The sequence below is a fragment of the Amia ocellicauda genome, chromosome 14, assembly GCF_036373705.1.
Source record: "Amia ocellicauda isolate fAmiCal2 chromosome 14, fAmiCal2.hap1, whole genome shotgun sequence".
Taxonomy (NCBI): domain Eukaryota; kingdom Metazoa; phylum Chordata; class Actinopteri; order Amiiformes; family Amiidae; genus Amia; species Amia ocellicauda.
In genome coordinates this window covers 21570333-21590712 of record NC_089863.1, presented here as the reverse complement: position 1 = coordinate 21590712, position 20380 = coordinate 21570333, and the positions used below count along the sequence as shown (strand labels likewise).

The 20380-nt window shown below is 45.6% G+C and overlaps 1 protein-coding gene across 1 annotated transcript; it reads right to left on the bottom strand.

The window, feature by feature from the left end:
• Positions 1-1458: 1458 nt before the first annotated feature.
• Positions 1459-19077, bottom strand: cers2a (ceramide synthase 2a). The gene is made up of 11 exons (XM_066721040.1): positions 18528-19077; positions 8982-9156; positions 8740-8857; positions 8335-8453; positions 7693-7750; positions 7412-7462; positions 7181-7273; positions 6929-7057; positions 6727-6833; positions 6379-6532; positions 1459-3641 (listed from the first exon to the last, which is right to left on the bottom strand). The coding sequence occupies exons 2-11, from the start codon at positions 9152-9154 to the stop codon at positions 3441-3443; spliced, it is 1203 nt and encodes a 400-aa protein (XP_066577137.1). The 5' UTR covers positions 9155-9156; positions 18528-19077; the 3' UTR covers positions 1459-3440.
• Between the last annotated feature and the right edge of the window lie 1303 nt (positions 19078-20380).

Below are 20380 nucleotides of genomic sequence, written 5' to 3'. Positions count from 1 at the left end.
CCTTTCTTTACTGCTGCTGACTCTTCTCTAACATTTCTAACTAATTATTATTACTATTATTATTTATTTCTTAGCAGACGACCTTATCCAGGGCGACTTACAAAATATAAGCACAATACAAAGTGCACAAATACAGTGCAGTACAAGGTATAAAACATTACAAATTCAAATTTACATAATACAGTGCAATTCAAAGCATAATACATTTTTCAATTTCCAATTTACACAAGTGTATACAATATATGAGGTCTTACATCCTGGATTGTAAAAGCTGAGTGCGCTGAGTGTCAGGTCACAGTCAAGGGCCAGGGGAAAGGGAGCATAGGGGAAATCAAAAAAAATACGAGTACTGGTAACGCAAGGCAAGTAGTATGATAAAATATTGTGATGTGCAATAATCGATACATCCACAACTATCATCACAGTCACACCTTTGAGGGACGCTATGGAGGCTGTCCAGATGTCCAGCACACAGCGGTGCGTCCTAACTCCTTTACCCCTTTTTAGGTACGGACCTTTAACCTGCCTTACCAAGCCCATTATGTCTACAGGTACCTGACACTATGGTCCTGGGGGACCCAAGCATAGCAGGCAGAATTGTCACCGGCATGGTGCTGCACCATGGTGGCAGGGACAGTTGCTCACTGACAACACCCCTGTCGCTCTAGCACAGTTGCTAGAAAACATGATGAAGGATCTTCACAAAACCTTGCAGGATACAAGACTGAAATAAAAGCAGGACAATACGAGGTGGACATGGGAACAAAGTAACTGCCCTAGAAAATAGTGTCTGGGAATGGGACGGAGGATCGGCTCTCGTCAGTTCGTGGACTGTTAGTCAAATGCCTGCTGCTGAACTCTCCGTTTGTGTTTTGTTCATCTCTATTCACATTTGTATCTATTTCCGTCTGTCCATTGTCTCACATGAATCTTATCCAACGTGTCGCCTATGCTCTGGTCTGCCGGATAGATGCTGGATTGTAATATACACCCACAATCGCACCTGTCAACACAACCGCCGTACATACTCATATTAAGCACTTACACAGATATACTGATATGCACCTTAAGGAGAAAGTAGGAGCTGAACACGCAGTGTCACTCCAATGGACTCTGAGGAGGATAGAAGAGGGATGAAGCACATATCAGGGGATGGGAATTGATCTTTGAACTTGTATTGTATTCTGGCCACCAGGCATTCATTAATTCATGTTATTTCAGCGCAGGGGTCGACAGGAGGAACCGAATAACTAAATTTAATAGTTCTAGATACATTTCACATTGTCTGCAGCTCTTCAATACCACTTGCTCACACACTTGTACCCCTCTCTCTCTCTCTCACACACGTGTACCACTCACTCACACACATACTTGTACCCCTCACACACACACACACACCAGTACCACTCATGCATGCACAGAAGCACACACAATCCAAGGAAGACACGTGACACCATCTGTATTGAATTATTTTCATTAGCATAAAAATTACAAAAAATAAACGAAAGGGTTAGCTTTCATCGTCTGGAAGGAGGGAGGAGGTCAGTCGTGGCCATGAGGAGAGAGAGAGAGAGTGAGAGAGAGGAGTTAAGGCAGCCCTCTGATTGACACCAAAGGGATGTGATCAGTGGATTGATCCTGTGTACTGCACACAGAGGGCGCCAGGGCACAGTGTTCAGGTGTGTAGGGAGGAACCCCTAGCACCTGCAGGAGTCTCTCTCTCTCTAGGGATAGGCCTGGTCCAGGGGTACAGCTCTCAGGCACCAGTGTATTACTGAGTGACCCCAGCAGTTCTTAACGAGCTCCATTCTCCAATTACTGGTCAATTAGTCCCAGTTCATTTCCTCAGCTCTCTGCCAACCTCCTCCCTCTCCCTCAGCTCCCCTGAACTGGAGCATCACTCCTGCCAGTCCCCTCCCACCCCACAACTCTTCTCTTTGGCTTTTCTTTTCTTTTTTACAGTGGGGGGGGAATTAAATGAAAACCACTCAAGGGGAGAGGGAGAGCCAGCCGGGGGCATTTGATCGGTCCTGTACGGGGTGTTTTTTTAAGCCACCTGAAGTCCGAGAACAAAGTGTCCTCCCCCTCCCCCGGCCCGCTCCCGGGGCTCCAGGTCCGTTGTGCATTGAGCACCGCGCCTGACACACAACTGTCACAAAGCCTACACGAACAAAACAAAAAACATAAAAATCTGAACATAATAAAGCAACAACGGTTATTACATACGATCAGGAGTATTGGTAAATTGCAATCCTTTAGCTTGTGAATACTGACGGTGATCGGTGCGGCGGGGTGGGGTGGGGGGGCCGGGTTGCAGATTGGGGGTCTCTGTCAAACTTTTGCCTCCCTCTACACCCCCCCCCACCCCCTCCCTCACAACCCAACACAAACATTCTGCTCGACAAAGAGTAAGTCGATTAGTGACTTGTGTAACAGCCTGTGCTCAACTCGATCAAACGCTATTCATACAACTTAAGGGGGGGTGGGGGGGGGTTTGTAGGACTGTGCGTCAAACTCCCACCCCCTCCCTCCACAGAGAGAGAGAGAGAGAGAGAGAGAGAGAGAGAGAGAGAGAGAGAGAGAGAGAGAGGGAAGGAATGAATGAAGAGGGAGAGGCAGAGGGCAGCTTTGTTAAGGCACTTGATTAAAAATGAAAAAAAAAAATAGAACAAAAACAAAAATAAAAACATCCCACAGATCTATTGCACAAGACACATGGAGGCACTGCGGATAGGAGGAGGGGGCGGAGAGCAAGCCGTTGTCTGGACTGCACTACCCTGCATGGCACTAGTTTCGCTCCAGGCCTGGGCCAGCACACGCACACACACACGCACACGCACTCCGCTGCTAAATTAAATAAAATAACACTACAGAAATTAAAATACTAAACACAGACCCACCAGCCAGGGAGCCATTCCTCGACCTACATGGATTACGACCCGACTCTCGCCTTCCGGGTGACGGTTTGCACATGTGACTTTTGTATGTGCAGGAGAGTGCGAGTGCTTGCGGGCATGCGTGCATGTTTGTGTGAATGTGTGTGTGTGTGTGTGTGTGTGAATGTGTATGACAGAGATTGTGTATCTGTTTCTCCAGTCAGTCATATCCTCATGAATAAAAATCTTTCGGCCTAATCAGGTTTCCATCACACCACACTTCTCACACGCCTCCGTCCCTCCTCCTGTTCTCTCCATCCATCCATCCATCCATCCCTCTCTCTCTCTCTCCCTCCCTCCCCCCCACTGGGCCAGTATAATTAACCCCTTCCTCTTCCTCCCTCTCTCTTTCTCAGGCAGCGGCTGCAGTAACACTGTCCTCAGCGCCCACAACAACCCCATTCCCTCCCTCTCTCTTTCCCTCTCTCCGCTCCCAGCCCTGTGGTGTTGCGTGTGGCCAGGCATGTGGTTGGCGTGTGGTCGGCTTCTGCTCGGCCGCCGCTCCTATTCAGTCTTGCGATGGTGGTTGTTGTTGTAGGACGGATGTCCGTTCCTCATGGGCCCGTTTTTGGGCCCCTTCTGCCCCCTGCTGACCGCTCCCGCTCCCACACCCTCCCCCTCCACGCCCAGGCGCTCTTTCTTGACTTCCTCCTCCTCCTCCGAGTTGTCAGTCTCCTCCCTGTCGCTCCTCTCATCCTCCACGAACTGACGGAAAGGGGGGGAAGAGAGGAAAGTGTTAAGAAATCAAAAATCGAAAAAGTGTCCTTCCCCCTCTCCACTCTCATCTCTCACTAGACCCATATCCTCCATCCCTCCTCCCCCTGATCTCCTCCTTCTCTCTACTCTCATCTCTCACTATACCAGGGGTCTCAACCTCAATTCCTTGAGGGCCGGGTATAATACTTATACCTCTTCTACTACTAATAACTATACTACATTAAATTTGTATATACAGGACTTTAGTTGCAATTATTTAGCACCATATTATTCACTTATCACAACTGTGCGCTAGAAAATGTCAGAAAAAATTCCATACATACCTCAGATCATTCCCTATTGGCCTAATATAGCGTATTGTGTATGATTTGACCATGATTTATACATGCTTTTAAGAAAGTATTTACCATACATTTTCCCCTTATAATGCCAGATGATGATAATGCTTCTACCACATCTACTACTAATAATAATTATAGTACATTAAATTCATATATATAGAGGTTTAGTAGCGATTAATATTATTCCATATGATTCACTACTACAACCTACAACACATACTGTAGTACACTGATTTAAACCATAATATACTATTATAGTACCATATACTGTAGTAGCCTGTGATATACTATAGCACATTTTTATACTATAGTAGACTATTGAATACTGTAGTACCATGTAATGTACTACAGTTCAACAAACACTATGGTACACTGTTGTATACTATAGTAATAACAATAATACAAAGTAATACATTATACTAGACTACAACAAATACTGTAATACAATTTTATACCATATTACACTTTTATACTACAGTCTGGCCCATGTTAACCACACAGGCCATGAAGGCTGCAGCCTAGGGCCTCTCTCCACCAGGGGGCCTCAGCAAGGGAAGTACAAATGTTAATTATAATGTTGGTTGTTTAGTAATTACGTTTCTCTGAGCTTTTTTCCTGAAAATAAACCCACACCTATTGTGCCATAAATTATTACTATCAAGTCCTAGTTGAAAATGTCTGGCAATGCTGTCTTTTCTAAGTTTGACCTTGCGTGGGTCTACAAAAATGAGTGGGCAGGGCCGGCTCGCCTATTGAGCGAGTGTGTGCAACCGCACAGGATGACAAGACGTGGGGCAGAGCCGTCTCCAAGATTACAAACCTGTCAAAACTCATGTCATGTATGTCCCGCCTCCTAAAGGCAAGTAACCAATCAGACGCATCAGATACGTTCTGCCCCCTGTAGCAGTTCTGTTCCAAAACTTCGCTTCACTGATTGACTCATGTACCTCTGCTTGAGGGCGGGACTAAGCTGAGTGACAGTCCAGAGAGCCTTTGACAGGTCAGAATTATTTTAAAGAAAAAGCCGGGAGGAAGTAATACTTTGTTTGGAAACGATGTGGAAGCAGCGATCGACTGTAAGATCTTCATTGTGAGACCGTGAAACATTAGTAAAATCCACTGTTTTCCTGAGGAACTCCTTCAGTTTGTGCACTGCCCAGTCACCACGGAATATGTTCATTTAAGGATAAGGGATGTCATACTGTTTTCCCTCATGTGGATATTGCTTTCAGAATAGATTTGACTTTATCTGCCACAAATGCAAGAGGTGAGAGTCTTTTTCAAGCTGGGATTGATCAAACAAACTCAGGACCTCAGTGGGTGAACTGTGGCTGAACCACAGACTCTGATGTCTGTTGAACAGGATCTGCTGCGTCAGAGGGACGTCACCCTTATCAATCAGTGAGTTTGCTTCAAAGAAAAGCAGGAAAAAGATCCACTAATATGACATCATCGGTAAGTTGGATATTTTGAATGCTTTACATCAACCTCACAACAGTCTCAATTTTTAGATGTATTGCCGCGTTTGTGTAGCACACACTTCTGCAGTTCTGCGTGGCTTACTTCTGTAATGACCTAATACCGTTACAGTGCTCTTGCCTTGTATTGGCTGATGCCACCTTAAAGTATGGTACAGTGCCACAGCACAGCCTGTACTGTTTATAAATTATTTATGGTGGTGTCTTTCGTGCCGTTTACATTGGTCTACCAGTAGGCTATAGGCTCTCACCACTGTAACATCAGTACCATTAATTGCCTTTACACTGGCATTCACTGTGTGCCCAGCCTCAGGTCACCTGCATTTTGTTTATTTTTTCTGTGTGAAGAGGGGCCTCAAACTGTGCATAGCCTAGGGCCACAAAATCTCTAAACCCACATCTGACTATAGTATACTGTAGTATCTTGTACTTCCTACAGTGCTACATGTACAGTGAAACATACTGCGTACTCTACTCAAACATACTGTCACATGCAGATAGAGTTTCTCCAGGAAATTTAGCATTCTAGTTTGATACATTTAAAAAATATATTGCAAGGTATTTTACAGTTGATGGTCTAAAAGTGCATTTGATTCAAGGTACAGTTGCTTATAAAATATCCCGAGGCCTGGATAGGTGTTGAAATGTATCTAGCCAATTAAACAATTAGACCAATTAAGTAATTGAGGACTCTGTTGGAACAAAAACCAGCATCATACACACAGCCCTCCAGGAACTGAGTTTGAGACCCCTGCACTAGACCCATCTGCCCCTCCCTCTCCCCCTACAATCTCCTCCCCCTTCTCCCTCTATCGCTCCTCCACCTCTGATCTCCTCCCTCTATCCCTCCCCTTCCCATTTCTACCCCGTCCACCCCTCTGCCCGTCTCCTCCCCCTCTCCGGTACCTTGCCGGTGAGGAACTTGGCGGCCATGCGCAGGATGAGGACGGCCCAGAACACATGCAGCCCCTGCAGCACCAGCAGCAGCCCGTTGAAGAAGTAGTACCCGAAGAAGGGCGGGTACAGCTGGACTGGGTACACCCACGTACAGTACAGTATCCTGAGAGAGAGAGAGAGAGAGAGAGAGAGAGAGTTATACACACTGACACCCATGTACAGTACAGTGTCCGGGAGAGGGGTGTACAGTGTGTAGTGCGTGCAGTGTGCGTCAATGTGTACAGGGTATGTAGTGTGTTTTGTGTGTGTTTGTGTTGTGCGAGCGGTGTCTTGTGTCTGGTGTTGTGCGCGTCTCACCAGAAGGGGAAGATGACCAGGCGTGTGAAGATGAAGATGGCGGCGAAGACGATGAAGATGGCATTACAGGTGTTCTTCCAGCCGGCGTAGTTGAACATCTTTGCAGACTGAGAGAGAGGGAGACGGTCAGTGCGTCAGTCATTGCATTAGTCCATCAGTGCGTGCTTTCCGTCAATCGGTCAGTGCGTCAGTGTGTCCGTACCTCCAGCAGGTAGTCCGAGGAGTCGTGCACAAACATGATGAGAGTGCCGGCACGGATGTAATTCACACACCAAGAGAAACTGATCAGGATTATAGTGGCAACATGGTGGACGATCTGCTCATTAAAGTCCTGAGAGAGAGAGAGAGAGGGAGATAGACAGAGAGAGAAAGTGGTTAAAACTCTTGATCAGATACTTTTTTCCTGTTTACTGACACACACACACACACACCGAAGGGGGGGATCAAGACTCACTTTCCTCTTGACGTCAGATGCCACACTGAACAGCAGAGACCAGTAGAATCCCAGCTCAATCATATAATACCAATACTGAGAGGGCAGCATCGTCTGGAGAGGCGAGGAGAGAGGGAAGGGGTGGCAAGAGTGGAGGAGGGGAAAAAGGAGATTTAACAATATGGATATCAACACGTAAATAACAGCACTACTACTAATAATAAGTATTTGCAATAATAATTATAAACAAACCAGAGTGGGGAATCCTTTCCAAACCTCCTTCAGGTCATAAAACCATGGTTTCTGAAACACACGAGAGAGAAAGAGAGAGAGAGAGATATCAGCACAACTTGTGAACGATTGTATTTCTGTTTTTTGTTCATTTTATTAAAATCGGAGGATGAGAGGGAGGGAGAGGATGGCTGAGGAAGAGGTACAGTAGAGACACAGAGAAGAGTGAAACAAGAGGCTGAGAGGGGGAGGGAGAGGAGGATAGAGGGAGGGAGGGAGAGAGGGAGGAGAGGAATACTCACATCGATCAGCGCCGCCAGGCCAGCAATGAAAGCAAGAAGGTAAAAGGTAAATCTCCAACTGGAAGAGAAGCACACGGTCTCAACACACACTGTGGACACACAGTTTCTCTCATACACACACACACACACACACTGCAGACACAGTTTCACACACACACACACACACACTGCCTTGACAGAGGAGGGAGGGAGGGAGCCAGATTGTAATGCTGAATGAACAGTGACTCTGTTGTTCACAAGCAAACAAAAGACTGTTTCAGAGGTAATGTCACAACACACACAGACACACGCAGACACAGACATGCACATACTCACTGACTCGAATCAAACACTTACACACACAGATACAGACAGATGTACATGTACTGACAGACACTACTGACACAAGCACTACACACTGACCACTGACAACACAGATGTGTGTGGGACTGCACTGCACCCTGTGCTGTGCTGCTGTGGTGCGGCAGTGCGGTGCATGTGCTCGTGGGACATGTGTGGCTCTGATGGCTGTGTCCCTTCTGTGCCGTGTATGCAGTATCACCGCGGTGGCGTGTGGCTGTGAGCGGCAGGAGTGTTGTACAGTGCAGTCCCGTGACCCGGTATGTCGTGGGCGGTGCGTTACGCTGAGTGGCGCTGGCCTACCTGGCCTCCCGGAACTTCTTGAGCAGGCTGGGCCGGTCCTGGTTCCTCCGGCGCCGGAACCAGCGCTGGACCTGACGCACAGAGCAGCCCGTCTGCCTGGACAAGCTCTCCACATCACTCTGTTAGAAGAGAACGGCTTGTCTAAAGGTTTCCAAACCTGTGTGTTTGTGTGTGGGGGGGTTGGGTGTGTGTTTAAGTGGGGAGGGGTGTGTGTGTGAGTGGGGAGTGGGGGATTTGTATGTGTGTTTTTGTGGGCAGGGTGTGTGCATTTGTGTGGAGAGGTTGTGTGTGTGTGTGTGAAGTGGGGGAAGGGGTGCGTGTGTTTAAGTAGGGATGGATTGGTGTGGGTGTGTGTGTCTACGTGTGTTTGTGTGCGGACGAATGGGTGAGTGTGTCAGGGCTGACCTGTTTGGGGTGCTTGGCGCTGCTGTTGTAGAAGCTCTCCAGTGTGGGGTTGTGGTTGGCTCTGGGCCGCACCGTCTCTCGCACCCCCAGCAAACTGGCCAGGGGCGTGGCCAAATACCTGGGGGGGGCAGACATGGATCAGCATTGAGAGAGAGAGAGAGAGAAGTCTTCAAGAGAGAGAGACTTCAAGGCCGCACTTCCCCTCATGGTCGCAGGGGGCGCTGCCACGGCCCCAGACTCACCGCTCAAACAGCTGGCGGATGACCATGAAGAGCAGGGCGAGCGGCAGGGTCACCCACAGGTCGGTGGCCTTGGCATAGACGCGGCCATCGCGATCCTGCAGGTCCGACCAGGTCAGGTTGTAGGGCAGCCAGAGCCGGTCCCACCAGAACCACTCGTACACAACCTGCAACATCACTGAGAGAGAGAGAGAGAGAGAGAGAGAGAGAGAGTGTGAGAGACAGACAGACAGAAGGACACAATGACTGACACACTGCCTGCCTGCCTGCCTGCCTGGCTGGCTGGCTGAAACACTGCCTGTGCGTCAGGTTCCTGGCTGAGCTCTGTCAGTCACTCAGTGTTTATGATTGCGGAAAAAGTGCCAACTCACCAAGTCTGTGGACTCTGCTCAGAGAGACTTCAACACCACACACACTAAACACTCACTAACATTACATATGCACTCTCACACATACACTAACTAGGGATGTGCGTGACAAATATTATCGATAATTCCACAGCTGTTGTCCACGACTATTCAAATAATCGCCTGTCCCCCCGCCGACCCATTCAAAATGTGACATGTTTGCAATTGGAAAAAGTTGTGAACTTTATTTTAAAATTCTTATCTAACACAAGTTTGTTAAATAAACATTAGTCTGTGTAAAAATACCTTCCTATTAGAAGACGTATGGAAATGGCATAATAACAGCAGCAATAATCATCTCATGTCAGAGTGGTAACTATAAAGGTTGTGAATATTTGTTGACAAAGGAATATTTTGCAATAACAGCCGTAAGTGACAGACTAAAATGTTTTTCAATTTGTATTAGTTTCCATTCAATAATAGTTTAGCAATGTTAGCTGCAACGAAAATGCCTGAACATTAATGACCTTGTGGCAATGTTTTCCTGTAAAAACAGCAAAATCCAAAATGTATTAGACTATCTAATTTATACGGTATACTTAACTAAACAATGTACTTTTCCACGTTTCCAAACCACACTCAACACAGACTGTCGGTCTGTGTTCAGAAACACACCTGTGCGTTCGAGTTGCAGTGAATACAGAATAAATAGCAACAGCTGGCTTTCTGTCATTGCTAGTGTCGCAGAAGCGGCTTTTAGGTGGGTTAACACACCAGTTGTAGATTTGTGGTAGTTTAATTGCACTGCACATACTATACACTAAACAGTGTTTTCATTTACTTTGTATGTATTATTTCCACAGATACGCACATATTTGCAGAATCCCACCAATCCCATTGGTGGAGCCGCACAGGATGAACGTGACCATAATGTCTGTATGTTCTAGTTTAGCCAATCACAGATAAGAAATAGAAAATCCCACCCTCCCATCAATCTTCATTACAGCTACATAGAGAGCCAATCAACTGTACAGGCTTTAAAATCAAATCAATATATACTATTTTTTTGTATCTCTCAAATGTTGGATTCACTTGTCCATAGTGACCATCTTTAAGGAATAGTTACATTGTCGACTATTCGGTCTCATCACACACCACACACACCAGGGCCCGACAGATCTATCGGAGCACCGATATTATTGGCCTTTTACAGCAATATCAGTATCAGCACATATTCCACCGATATACCACCAATATATTTTCTCAACCCATTGGCTAAATATTTTTTCAAATTACCATAAAATCCTTAGTCAGAATTCAGACAAATAAACACATTTATTTGGTTTTACAGTCATTATTATAATTATTTACCATTATTTTTTAACGTAGTTATGGTGCTTTAGTTTCCACTGGGATCTTACGACACTGATTCTCATGTGCGGCGGTGCACCGTGGTGTAACAAACACCCCCACTGAGAAACACAGGGCTCAAACTAATAAACATGTGTTTTACTAAAACCCTCATAACCAATAGAAAGTGTTTTTGAAGGCTGTGCTGCATTTGAGTACCCACGGTTTTGATTATTTTCATCATGACTGAAGATTAATGTATTCTATGGCACATTTTTACTGAAAAGTTAATTAAATCGCTTAATTAATTAAAATACAGAAAAACAGGAAATATTTGCTGAAAATGTTGACTGGATATCCGCAGACAAAAACTGTCTCCAAATGACAAGCATGCTCAGATCACAGTAAAACAACTAAAGAAAATTTACGAAAAATGCATCTCTCAGACAATGTTGGATAAAACTGAAACTATACATGGTATTTATAAAACTATTTCAAATCCTGCATCGTCTTTTGGCTGTGATTCATATTGCATACGCTTAACATATATATTAAATATGTTACAATTGAGGGCATTTTTAAATGCATGTTTTTAAACAAATACAGCTGTGTTGTGCTGTCTGCGCTATAACCTGCCCCTGTATGATCAGCAGTATGGAGTACCGAGCAGGACTTGAGACCTGAGAAAACCTGACGCGTGTAAAATACAAATATAATCTAGACCAGCAATTACCACTACCATAGTATTTGCTCTAATGTATAGAACATTTGTCTATTTGTGTGTGAAATTGCTCACATACCTTGGTCTTTGTTCTAATGTATAGAACATGCATACGTTTAATTTTCTCCTTTACTCTCCCTTATTCTAATGTATTTAAAAAAAATACAATGTTTGATTTGTGGATGTTATTGATGTAATTTATGTTAAGTTTATTATGTAAAAATCCTGCCTTCATGGCATATTTGACAATTTCTCTGACATGGAGAGATTTGAGGGATCCATGCTAGAAAATGTCCGTTTTGCATGTGAACAAAAAAGTAAATAATTGGCAGATACATCGGTAATCGGGAAATTTTGCTTCCCAATTATCAGTATTGGACCCAAAAAACCTGTATCAGTCGGGCTCTAACACACACACCCTGATTACACAACAAAGCGCTTTTACACACCATTTCTGATCCAGCTCAAATTATTTGGTACATTTGATCAGAATCATTGGTCAACCACCACAGGGGTCCTCGCACACGCAATAACACGTGAGTCCAAACTTCATTATATGTAAATATTAAATAAGTCCTTTAACACAGAGCTATATCAAAAACAGTCCATCTCATTACGAATTATTATAACAAGTAAAACCAACGCACTTTCATATTTTTGCAACCAATGCAAACAGGGCCATCATCAAAGGTTCGAACGTTCGAAGGTTCGTTCGGTCTCCAGACATTCTGAGGTTTTTACGAACATTCGAATGTTCGCCACGTGACAATCACATCTAATTATTTTTCTCTTCTTAAAAGAAATGGACTATGTTTGAATACTGGAGCGCACCACCGCACCCAATAAACGGTTGATGGGGTGAGGGCGGTGCGGTGGGGAGGAGCGCGGGGAGAGGGGATAACAGGTGAAGGGAGGCAGAAGAACGAGTCAGTATGAGTGAGTGAGTGAGTTCAGTCCCCGAGACCTGTAAGCTGCAGTAATAACCAATACAACGAGTTGCTGTTGGACCGCAATGATGAGTTGGGTCGGCTGCTTGGAAACCCCAGCGAGAGTTACAACACTAAACCACACTTCTGATGTCGCACTACCTAAATTAAAACATTAGATGTGTATACTACGATGGATATAACAGTTCAAAACAGTCATAAAAAGTCCCTCAAATTCCACTGTCATGTCAGCAGGCTTTGGACCAGATTACATTTAAACAATGTATTTTGAGAATATACGATTACATTTATATACGGTTTTCTTCTTCTGAAAGTGCACTATCCCCATCAGCCAGCATGCATGTGGACCACTCTGAGTTATTGTTTCTTTATCTGTCATCTTTACAGCAGGTTGTTATATATAATGGAAATGTACAACTTCTGCGGTTGGGAATTTTTTGCTAAATGCACAGAAGAGCCCCAGAAAGCTTAATGTAAGCTGTGCAACTGAAAATTGTTATCACAGAGGGACAATCAATCTCCGGGATCATTTACCCAACTAACTTTAAAATATTATGCATGATTTATTAGGAGATGATCAGTGTTTAGTACGCAGTTCCGCTAACTCTGCAAGTTCGTTGCAATCGATCCATTATTATTTTTATTATTATTATTAATAATATACCAAAAAATATATAACTCTGAACTGTAGAATGGAGTCTTTATTATAGTTAACCCAAATGTTAAGGTTAGTGTCTTTAGTATTTACTACTTTTAGTATAGCCTAGTTATCTTTCTTAATGTTACTGAACACTGGGGTTTATTCATTTAGCATTTTACATCGAGTCAGACACTTTTTCTGTATTGAATAAAATACAAATTACAAAGTCACTGCACATACAGTTTATTATGAGTAAGGTGATTGGGAACGTTAAAATGTTTCATGCAAATAAAACCAATACCTATACATGTGCATGTAATAATATAAAAACATTATTACTGTTCGAGATAACTTGTTATACTACAGTTGGATGTTTTATTCTGTTTATATGTATAACCTGTACAAAAAAAAAAGTAGGGTTTTCATTCAAATCTGACATCATCGATATATATGCAAATGAGCACCAACGAAGCTTCGAAGTGTTCCTACCCTTCGGGACAGGCCTAAAAAATACAATTATATATTCTTGCCAACATAAAATAAGTCCTATAGTGTTAATTTTAACAATATCTTATTTATAATACGGGCAGTAGGGAAGTGTTCTCCTATCTGCTCCACTGCTGTGAAGGTGTTTGTTTGCCGTCTGCTTCTAAAACACACGCCACCGCAGTGCATGCTGGAACTTGAGCCGGCCGAGCGCCACACTAGTGATGTGCAGTTCGCGAATGATTCATTCTTTTTTAACTAATCATTTTGGTGACGATGGGACTCGGATCAGTGACGCATTGAATCGGCTCTTTTGATTCACTGTGAGCAGCAGCGGCGCTCAGGAGCCGGAGGCCCGCCTCGACAGCGCTCAATGACTCTCTGACTCTCGATTCTGGCGGATTCGTTCGTCCTGACAACTCACTGAGTGCCAATGTTGGTTCTAAATTCCCTCTTGCTTAGTGCATAAGAAATAAGTCTGTAACTATGAGCCAAAACGGCGTCACATTATCCAGACCAAGTGCCACGGATTACGCCGTTAGAAAATGAGATTAGACATTTATGCAATATTATATACTGTACATAATGTGTGTGTGTGTATTACAGTTTGTATTCATTGGGTACGTCTGCCAAACAAATAAAAATATAATAATCACTATGAAGTCTGTTTTTGTAATGTTTTATACACAAAATATTTTGCATAAATTATTATGTCATCTTGAGTTAAATCAACAAAATAACCAATTATTATTATTATTATTATTATTAATATTAATAATAATTGAGATACACCTATGCGCAAGACATTTATTTAACATTATTATTAAAACAATATATTACATTTAATTCATTGTGTTGGCTAAATAATGTTCATGCTTCAAACTGTTGTTATCTACAGGACTTTAAATATAGATTTGTCACAACTGTATTGAATTTAACCCACTCAAATATAGAGTTTTCCTGGCTTTTGTGGTGTGCAGTTTGTGAAAGACTCGTTCTTTCCGGTTCAAGTCTATCTAACCAATCCTGATTCGGTGTGCATTTGTTCGAGTCACTGAATCAGTGAATCAAATGAACGAAATGAATTGATTCACCAAACTGAACTGAATCAAATGAATCGAGTCACTAAGAAGAACCGAACTGCCCATCCCTACTCCACACTGCCAGGATCAAATGCTACCGATGAGTTTGATATGGATCGGAAGTGGACGTGAACACGCCAACAGAGACTGAGACAGGGCTGGACCTGCACATACCCTGCCCCCAGCAGACCAAAATAACTCGGACTGGAGCCGGCAGGGCTGGCCACTTCAAACGCCCAGCACCCCACAGCGCCACAGACCACTCCGAGTGTGGGAATGGGGGGGTGACCGTGTGGTTGATCTGAATTGCACCACTCAACTTCAAAACCCTTCTAATTATAAACCAAGAGGAGAGCCCTCCTGTTCTCACAGCTGCACCACAGACCCGCCTTCTAATTAGTGTCTACACCCCCACACCCCCCAGGCTCCAGACTGCAGAGGGGAGACGGGAAGCTGTGCTGGCAATGGGACACAGATGACCCTGCTGGACTGGACTTGTGTCTCTGATGACACAACAGCTCCTCTGAATCTCCAGACGACCCAGGAAGAACAACACTAAACACAACTGGCGGCAACTGATTCAGGCCACCTGGAGTCACTGTAGCATGAGCTCCCCCCTCCCCCCTCTCTCTCTCTCTCTCTCTCTCTCTCTCTCTCTCTCTCTCTCTCTCTCTCTGTTTCCTCCTGCTATTGCACAAGATGCTCTTACTAAACCTGCCCCCCCCACCCCTGTGCATAGGGACAGCTACACACATGAGTTTGTGTGCGTTTGTGTGAGCTTGCATGAGTATTAGAGGGAGAGGGAGAGGGAGAGAGGGTGTTGAGAGAGTGTATAAGAGGAAATGAAGAATGTTTTATTGATGTATAGTATTCTCTTTTTTGTTTTTCTAAATATTACTATTTATTATGATATATTACTTTTATTTATTGAAATTGACCTAATCATTCTATTATCAATGATTTTCTTTATTATTTACTAATTTATTCTTTCTTTTTTAGTTTTACATTTTCTTGTCTATACATATCAATTATATCACATGCTTTGGCAATACGTGTATACAAAAGTCATGCCAATAAAGCTTGAATTGAACTGAGAGAGAGAGGGAGCGAGGGAGAGGGTGTGTGTAACCGGACAGTGACTCACAAACTTGAGCAACTAAATTCAGCAGCTCTTCTTGCACTCCACCCTCCCCCCAACCATACCCATTCAAATGACTGCCCCCTCTCTCTCTCTCTCTCTCCGCACAACATGCCAACAACACAGTAACACACACACAGCCTCGTCGACACACACAGACACGGCACCCCCTCCCACACATAATGTCTCGGATTAAGAGACTGAATTACAAGGGAAGTGACACAGCTGCATAACATCAACGAACTACGAGAGAGAGAGAGAGAGAGAGAGAGAGAGAGAGAATGTAAATGGAGAGGGAGTCAAATCTGTAAAGCTATTTAAATCTTTAATTTTACTTTGTTATTGTGTTGATTCTGTTCTCCTCACTGTGTCTGTTGATGCTTTGTCAGCTGGTCATGACAATAAAGTTTATTTTGAACTTAAGAGAGAGAGAGAAGGGGACAGCAAGATAAATAGAGGAAGAACAAGAAAAAAAAAAGAAGTAGAGAGAGAGGGATAGGCTGGCATGTCTCATTGTCTCTTGCTCCTATTACAGTTAACCTGACTCAGGCACACCCAGCCGGTATGCACAATACGGGTTCCTCCTGCACACAGGCCGCTGTGCACGGCTCTACACAACACTGGAGGCATGTTCATTATCTCTCTCTCCCTCTCCCTCTCTCGGGAACGCAGGGCCTGGCTGTATCCCCTGGAACACATAGCAGCACGTTTACTTTTTAGGCCAAAAAAAAAAAAAAAGATGACGCGCGCCTGGCGGACAGATAGAGTGTAGGAGGGACGGAGAAAGAGCGAGAAGGAAAAGAGAGAGAGAGAGAGAGTTGTGACTCTCTTTATGAATGCCTTCACGCTGTAAATGTTGATATTGTCCTGGGGTGGACGCTGTGGGCGTGTCTGTCTGCTGAATGGGGGGCCTGTTTGTGCGCAGGGTCGGGCAGCATGCGTGTGGGTGTCGAGTGAAGTGAAGACAGAGAGAGAGAGAGAGAGAGAGAGGGAGGGAGGGAGGGAGCAGAGAAGAGGGAAAGAGAGAAGAGGGAGAGAGAAAGAAAGAGAGAGGGAGAGCAGCCGTAACTAAAAATGAGCCCCTAAAATATGTTCATTCTATATTGTTTCTGGGTGAAATAAAATGCCAAATGAACGACAAAAAAGTTAGTTATACTTAACTAAGGAAGAATAAACAAAATTGTGAAACATTACAAAAACACCAAAAAAAGAAGATCCCAAAGACAGGAAACAGCAGAAAAGAGGAAAAGAAAACCACAGAGAGGTAAGCCTGCAGTTCTCTCTCTTAATACCGACACTGAAATAGCTTTGTAAATGGCCAGCTACTATCAAAACAGCAGCAGCCGTGGCACCTCCTTAGAACCAAACCGAAAGGATGAGAAAGAGGAGAAAACATGCCCTGCGCCTGCCCCCCCCGGAGCACGGACCCTGAGGACCCCAGGTCCAGAGAGCATGACACCCGGTGCCAACCATCCCCATGACGACCCGAGTGTGGCGTTGGTTAGTCGGGCCAATTAAGTGCCTTAAATTGAAAAAACAATGAATTGAGAGAGCAGCAAAGCCCCCAGGATATCAACATAAAGCCCACCGATAATCATCATCAGACTGACACGCAATAAACACGTAAACACTTGTCGTTTCACTGCACAAGAGCCGGTACACACAGATGTAATCCGCCTATCTGTCCACAAACATACCGGCTGCGTCTGCATCGTTTCCCCCCCCTTCTCTCTGGAGAAATGGTAGAGAGAGAACTGACCTTTGTCTGTCACGTTCTCTCTGTACAAACAAACACACACACTCACACTCACACTCACACACACACTTCCTTGGCCTCCCGTCAGCACAGTGTGGAGCATATCGATTTCATGTAACTTATACTGGCTTTCCTCAATTATTATTATTATTATTATTATTATTATTATTAGTTCCTAGAGCCAGAGTTTGTGGTCCCGAGGGTGTGGAGCGTGTGCATGTCTGTCTTTGTTTACATGTGTGGGAGTGTCGGTGTGTGTGTATGTGTGTATATAAACATGTGTGTGTGTGTGTGTGTGTGTGTGTGTGTCTCTCTCTCTCTCTCTCTCTCTCTCTCTCTCTCTCTGTGTCCCTGTGTATCCATGTATGCGTGTTTGTAAGTGTCTCTCGGTCTATATGTATGACTGAGTTTGTGTGTGTGCAATTTGATGCACGTGTGAGTCAATGAGTGCATGTACACAATGTCTGTATAGATACGTGATATCTAGGTGATATGAGCATGTGTGTGTGTTATATGTCGTAAGTCCTGTCCTGATTAGTACCACCCCCCCACCAACACACACACACACACACACACACACACACACACTCCTCTGGTTGACCACAGAGGAAGAGCATGGCCAGTCACAGGGTCAAGAACCTCCCACAGTGTTCTACCCAACGTGACCCCAACGCACTCCACCAGGAGACAACCAAACTGCAATTAACAAACCAACCCCCCAAAACACCAATTCAACGGACTGGCCATATCCTGACAGCTGGTGTGTGTGTGATGGTTTGTTATTATCAGTATGAAGTTGTGCATGCATTGGATAGATAGACACACACACACTGCTATCTCGGGTAGCACCTCTTCATTAGTAAAATAAGCATAAACACAATTAGAGACAAACAAAGCAGTGCTCCCAGGTAAGTGGTTTCCTCTCTGTGTGCGCAGTGTGTATTTGCATGAGCAGGGCTCGGCACTGGTATATAATATCCACACACACAAGAGGGAGGCCCACCTACAGCTCGACACACAACACGCTACACAACATCCCGCAGCGCACCGCACTGAAAACACCGCTGACGTCACCGTCTCACCTCAGAGTTTGGGGGTCCGCCGCCCGGGCACAGGCCAGAAAACGAGTCCGGCTCTCCCTATCTCCCCTGCCCGACACCAGTCCCGAAGTCCGGTCCGACGTGCCGGCCGGATGCTGCTGTATTGTGGGCCAACCCCCGGGGCCGCTACCCACGGAGGACGGTGGTTATCGGCGATGGAGGGGGAGGGGAAGGACGAGACGAGTCTGCTCTTCCTCCCGTCGTCTCGGCTCGTCTGCCCGCTGGTTCCGGGTTCAGTGCCCGCTTCCTCTCTCTCTCCTCGCAGGGCGGCCTGTGCCGCGGGTCTCTCTGCCCTGCGTGATCGGTCCGGTCCACGCCGCGCCGCTGCCCGCCCCGTCCGCCACGCCGCTGGGACTCCGGGAGGGATGACGGGGAGAAAGCGGAGGGTGAGGGGGAGGGTGATGAAGATTATAAAGTGATGAAGAGGGGGAGATGAAGTGGGCGAGTCGAGTGGAGCCGCTCCGTGTCGGGCCCAGTGCGAATCCACGGTCCTGACTCTGTGACTGGGGGGAGAGAGAGAGAGAGAGAGAGGGAGGGAGGGAGGAGGAGGAGGAGTGGTGTAACTATGATGACGTCGGGAATAGCGGACCTTCCCGCCTCCCGTCTCTCTCAGGGATGGAGCGCAATGCAGCGACGCGGCGCCGGCGGTCCGCACACTGTGCTTGTTGTTATAATAAACAGGACTGGGATTTGAGGTATCTGGAGGTGTTTAGTCTGCATGTGAAACTGCTTTTGACAAAATGTAATACTGACTGTGTAGATGTTACTGGTAGTGTATAGCTTCTGCTGCAGGACAGGCTAGTCAGTGACTCTGCAGCCGTCCACTCACACTGTCTCTGTGTCCAGTCTGTGTCCACTCACACTGTCTCTGTGTCCAGTCTGTGTCCACTCGCACTGTCTCTGTGTCCACTCACACTGTCTGTGTCCACTCACATTGTCTCTGTCCTGTCCTTACTGTGTCCAGTCACACTCACACTGTCTCTGTCCACTCACAGTGTGTCCAGTCACACTCACACTGTCTCTGTGTCCAGTCTGTGTCCACTCACACTGTCTCTGTCCACTCACATTGTCTGTGTCCACTCACACCGTCTCTGTGTCCACTCACACTGTCTGTGTCCACTCACATTGTCTCTGTCCTGTCCTTACTGTGTCCAGTCACACTCACACTGTCTCTGTCCACTCACAGTGTGTCCAGTCACACTCACACTGTCTCTGTGTCCAGTCTGTGTCCACTCACACTGTCTCTGTCCACTCACATTGTCTGTGTCCACTCACACCGTCTCTGTGTCCACTCACACTGTCTGTGTCCACTCACATTGTCTGTCCTGTCGCACTGTCTCTGTCCACTCACACTGTCTGTCAGTTCAGACATTGCCGTGGAGTCTCCGAGGTAGAGAGTTCGAGTGGTTGGCCATCCTCCCTGTTGATTGGCTCTCGAGCGCTCAGTCACAGTTGGCACTGGGAGGTAAGGGAGTGTCTGTGCCAGGACTGGTGTGTTGCTGTTGTTGTGGGGCAGGAGGCCGTGGGGGGTGCCCTGTGTCTGCTCCCATTAAACATTGTCAGCAGAAGCCAGCCAGCAGGTCCAGGGTCCAAAGAGCGAGGAGACACAGGGGTCAGATCCAATCAGCAGAGTGTGACTCAGTGTGAGAGAGATTGTGAGGGGGAGGGAGGGAGTGTGTGAACGTGTGAATGAATTTGTGTGTGTGTGTGTGTGTGTGTGTGTGTGTGTGTGTGTGTGCGTGCGCGCTTGGAATGTCAGGTCCTCGGTCGACACCTAGTGGAAGATTTGGGGAAAGACACTCAGTCCCACACTCACAAGCAAAAACACACAAGCA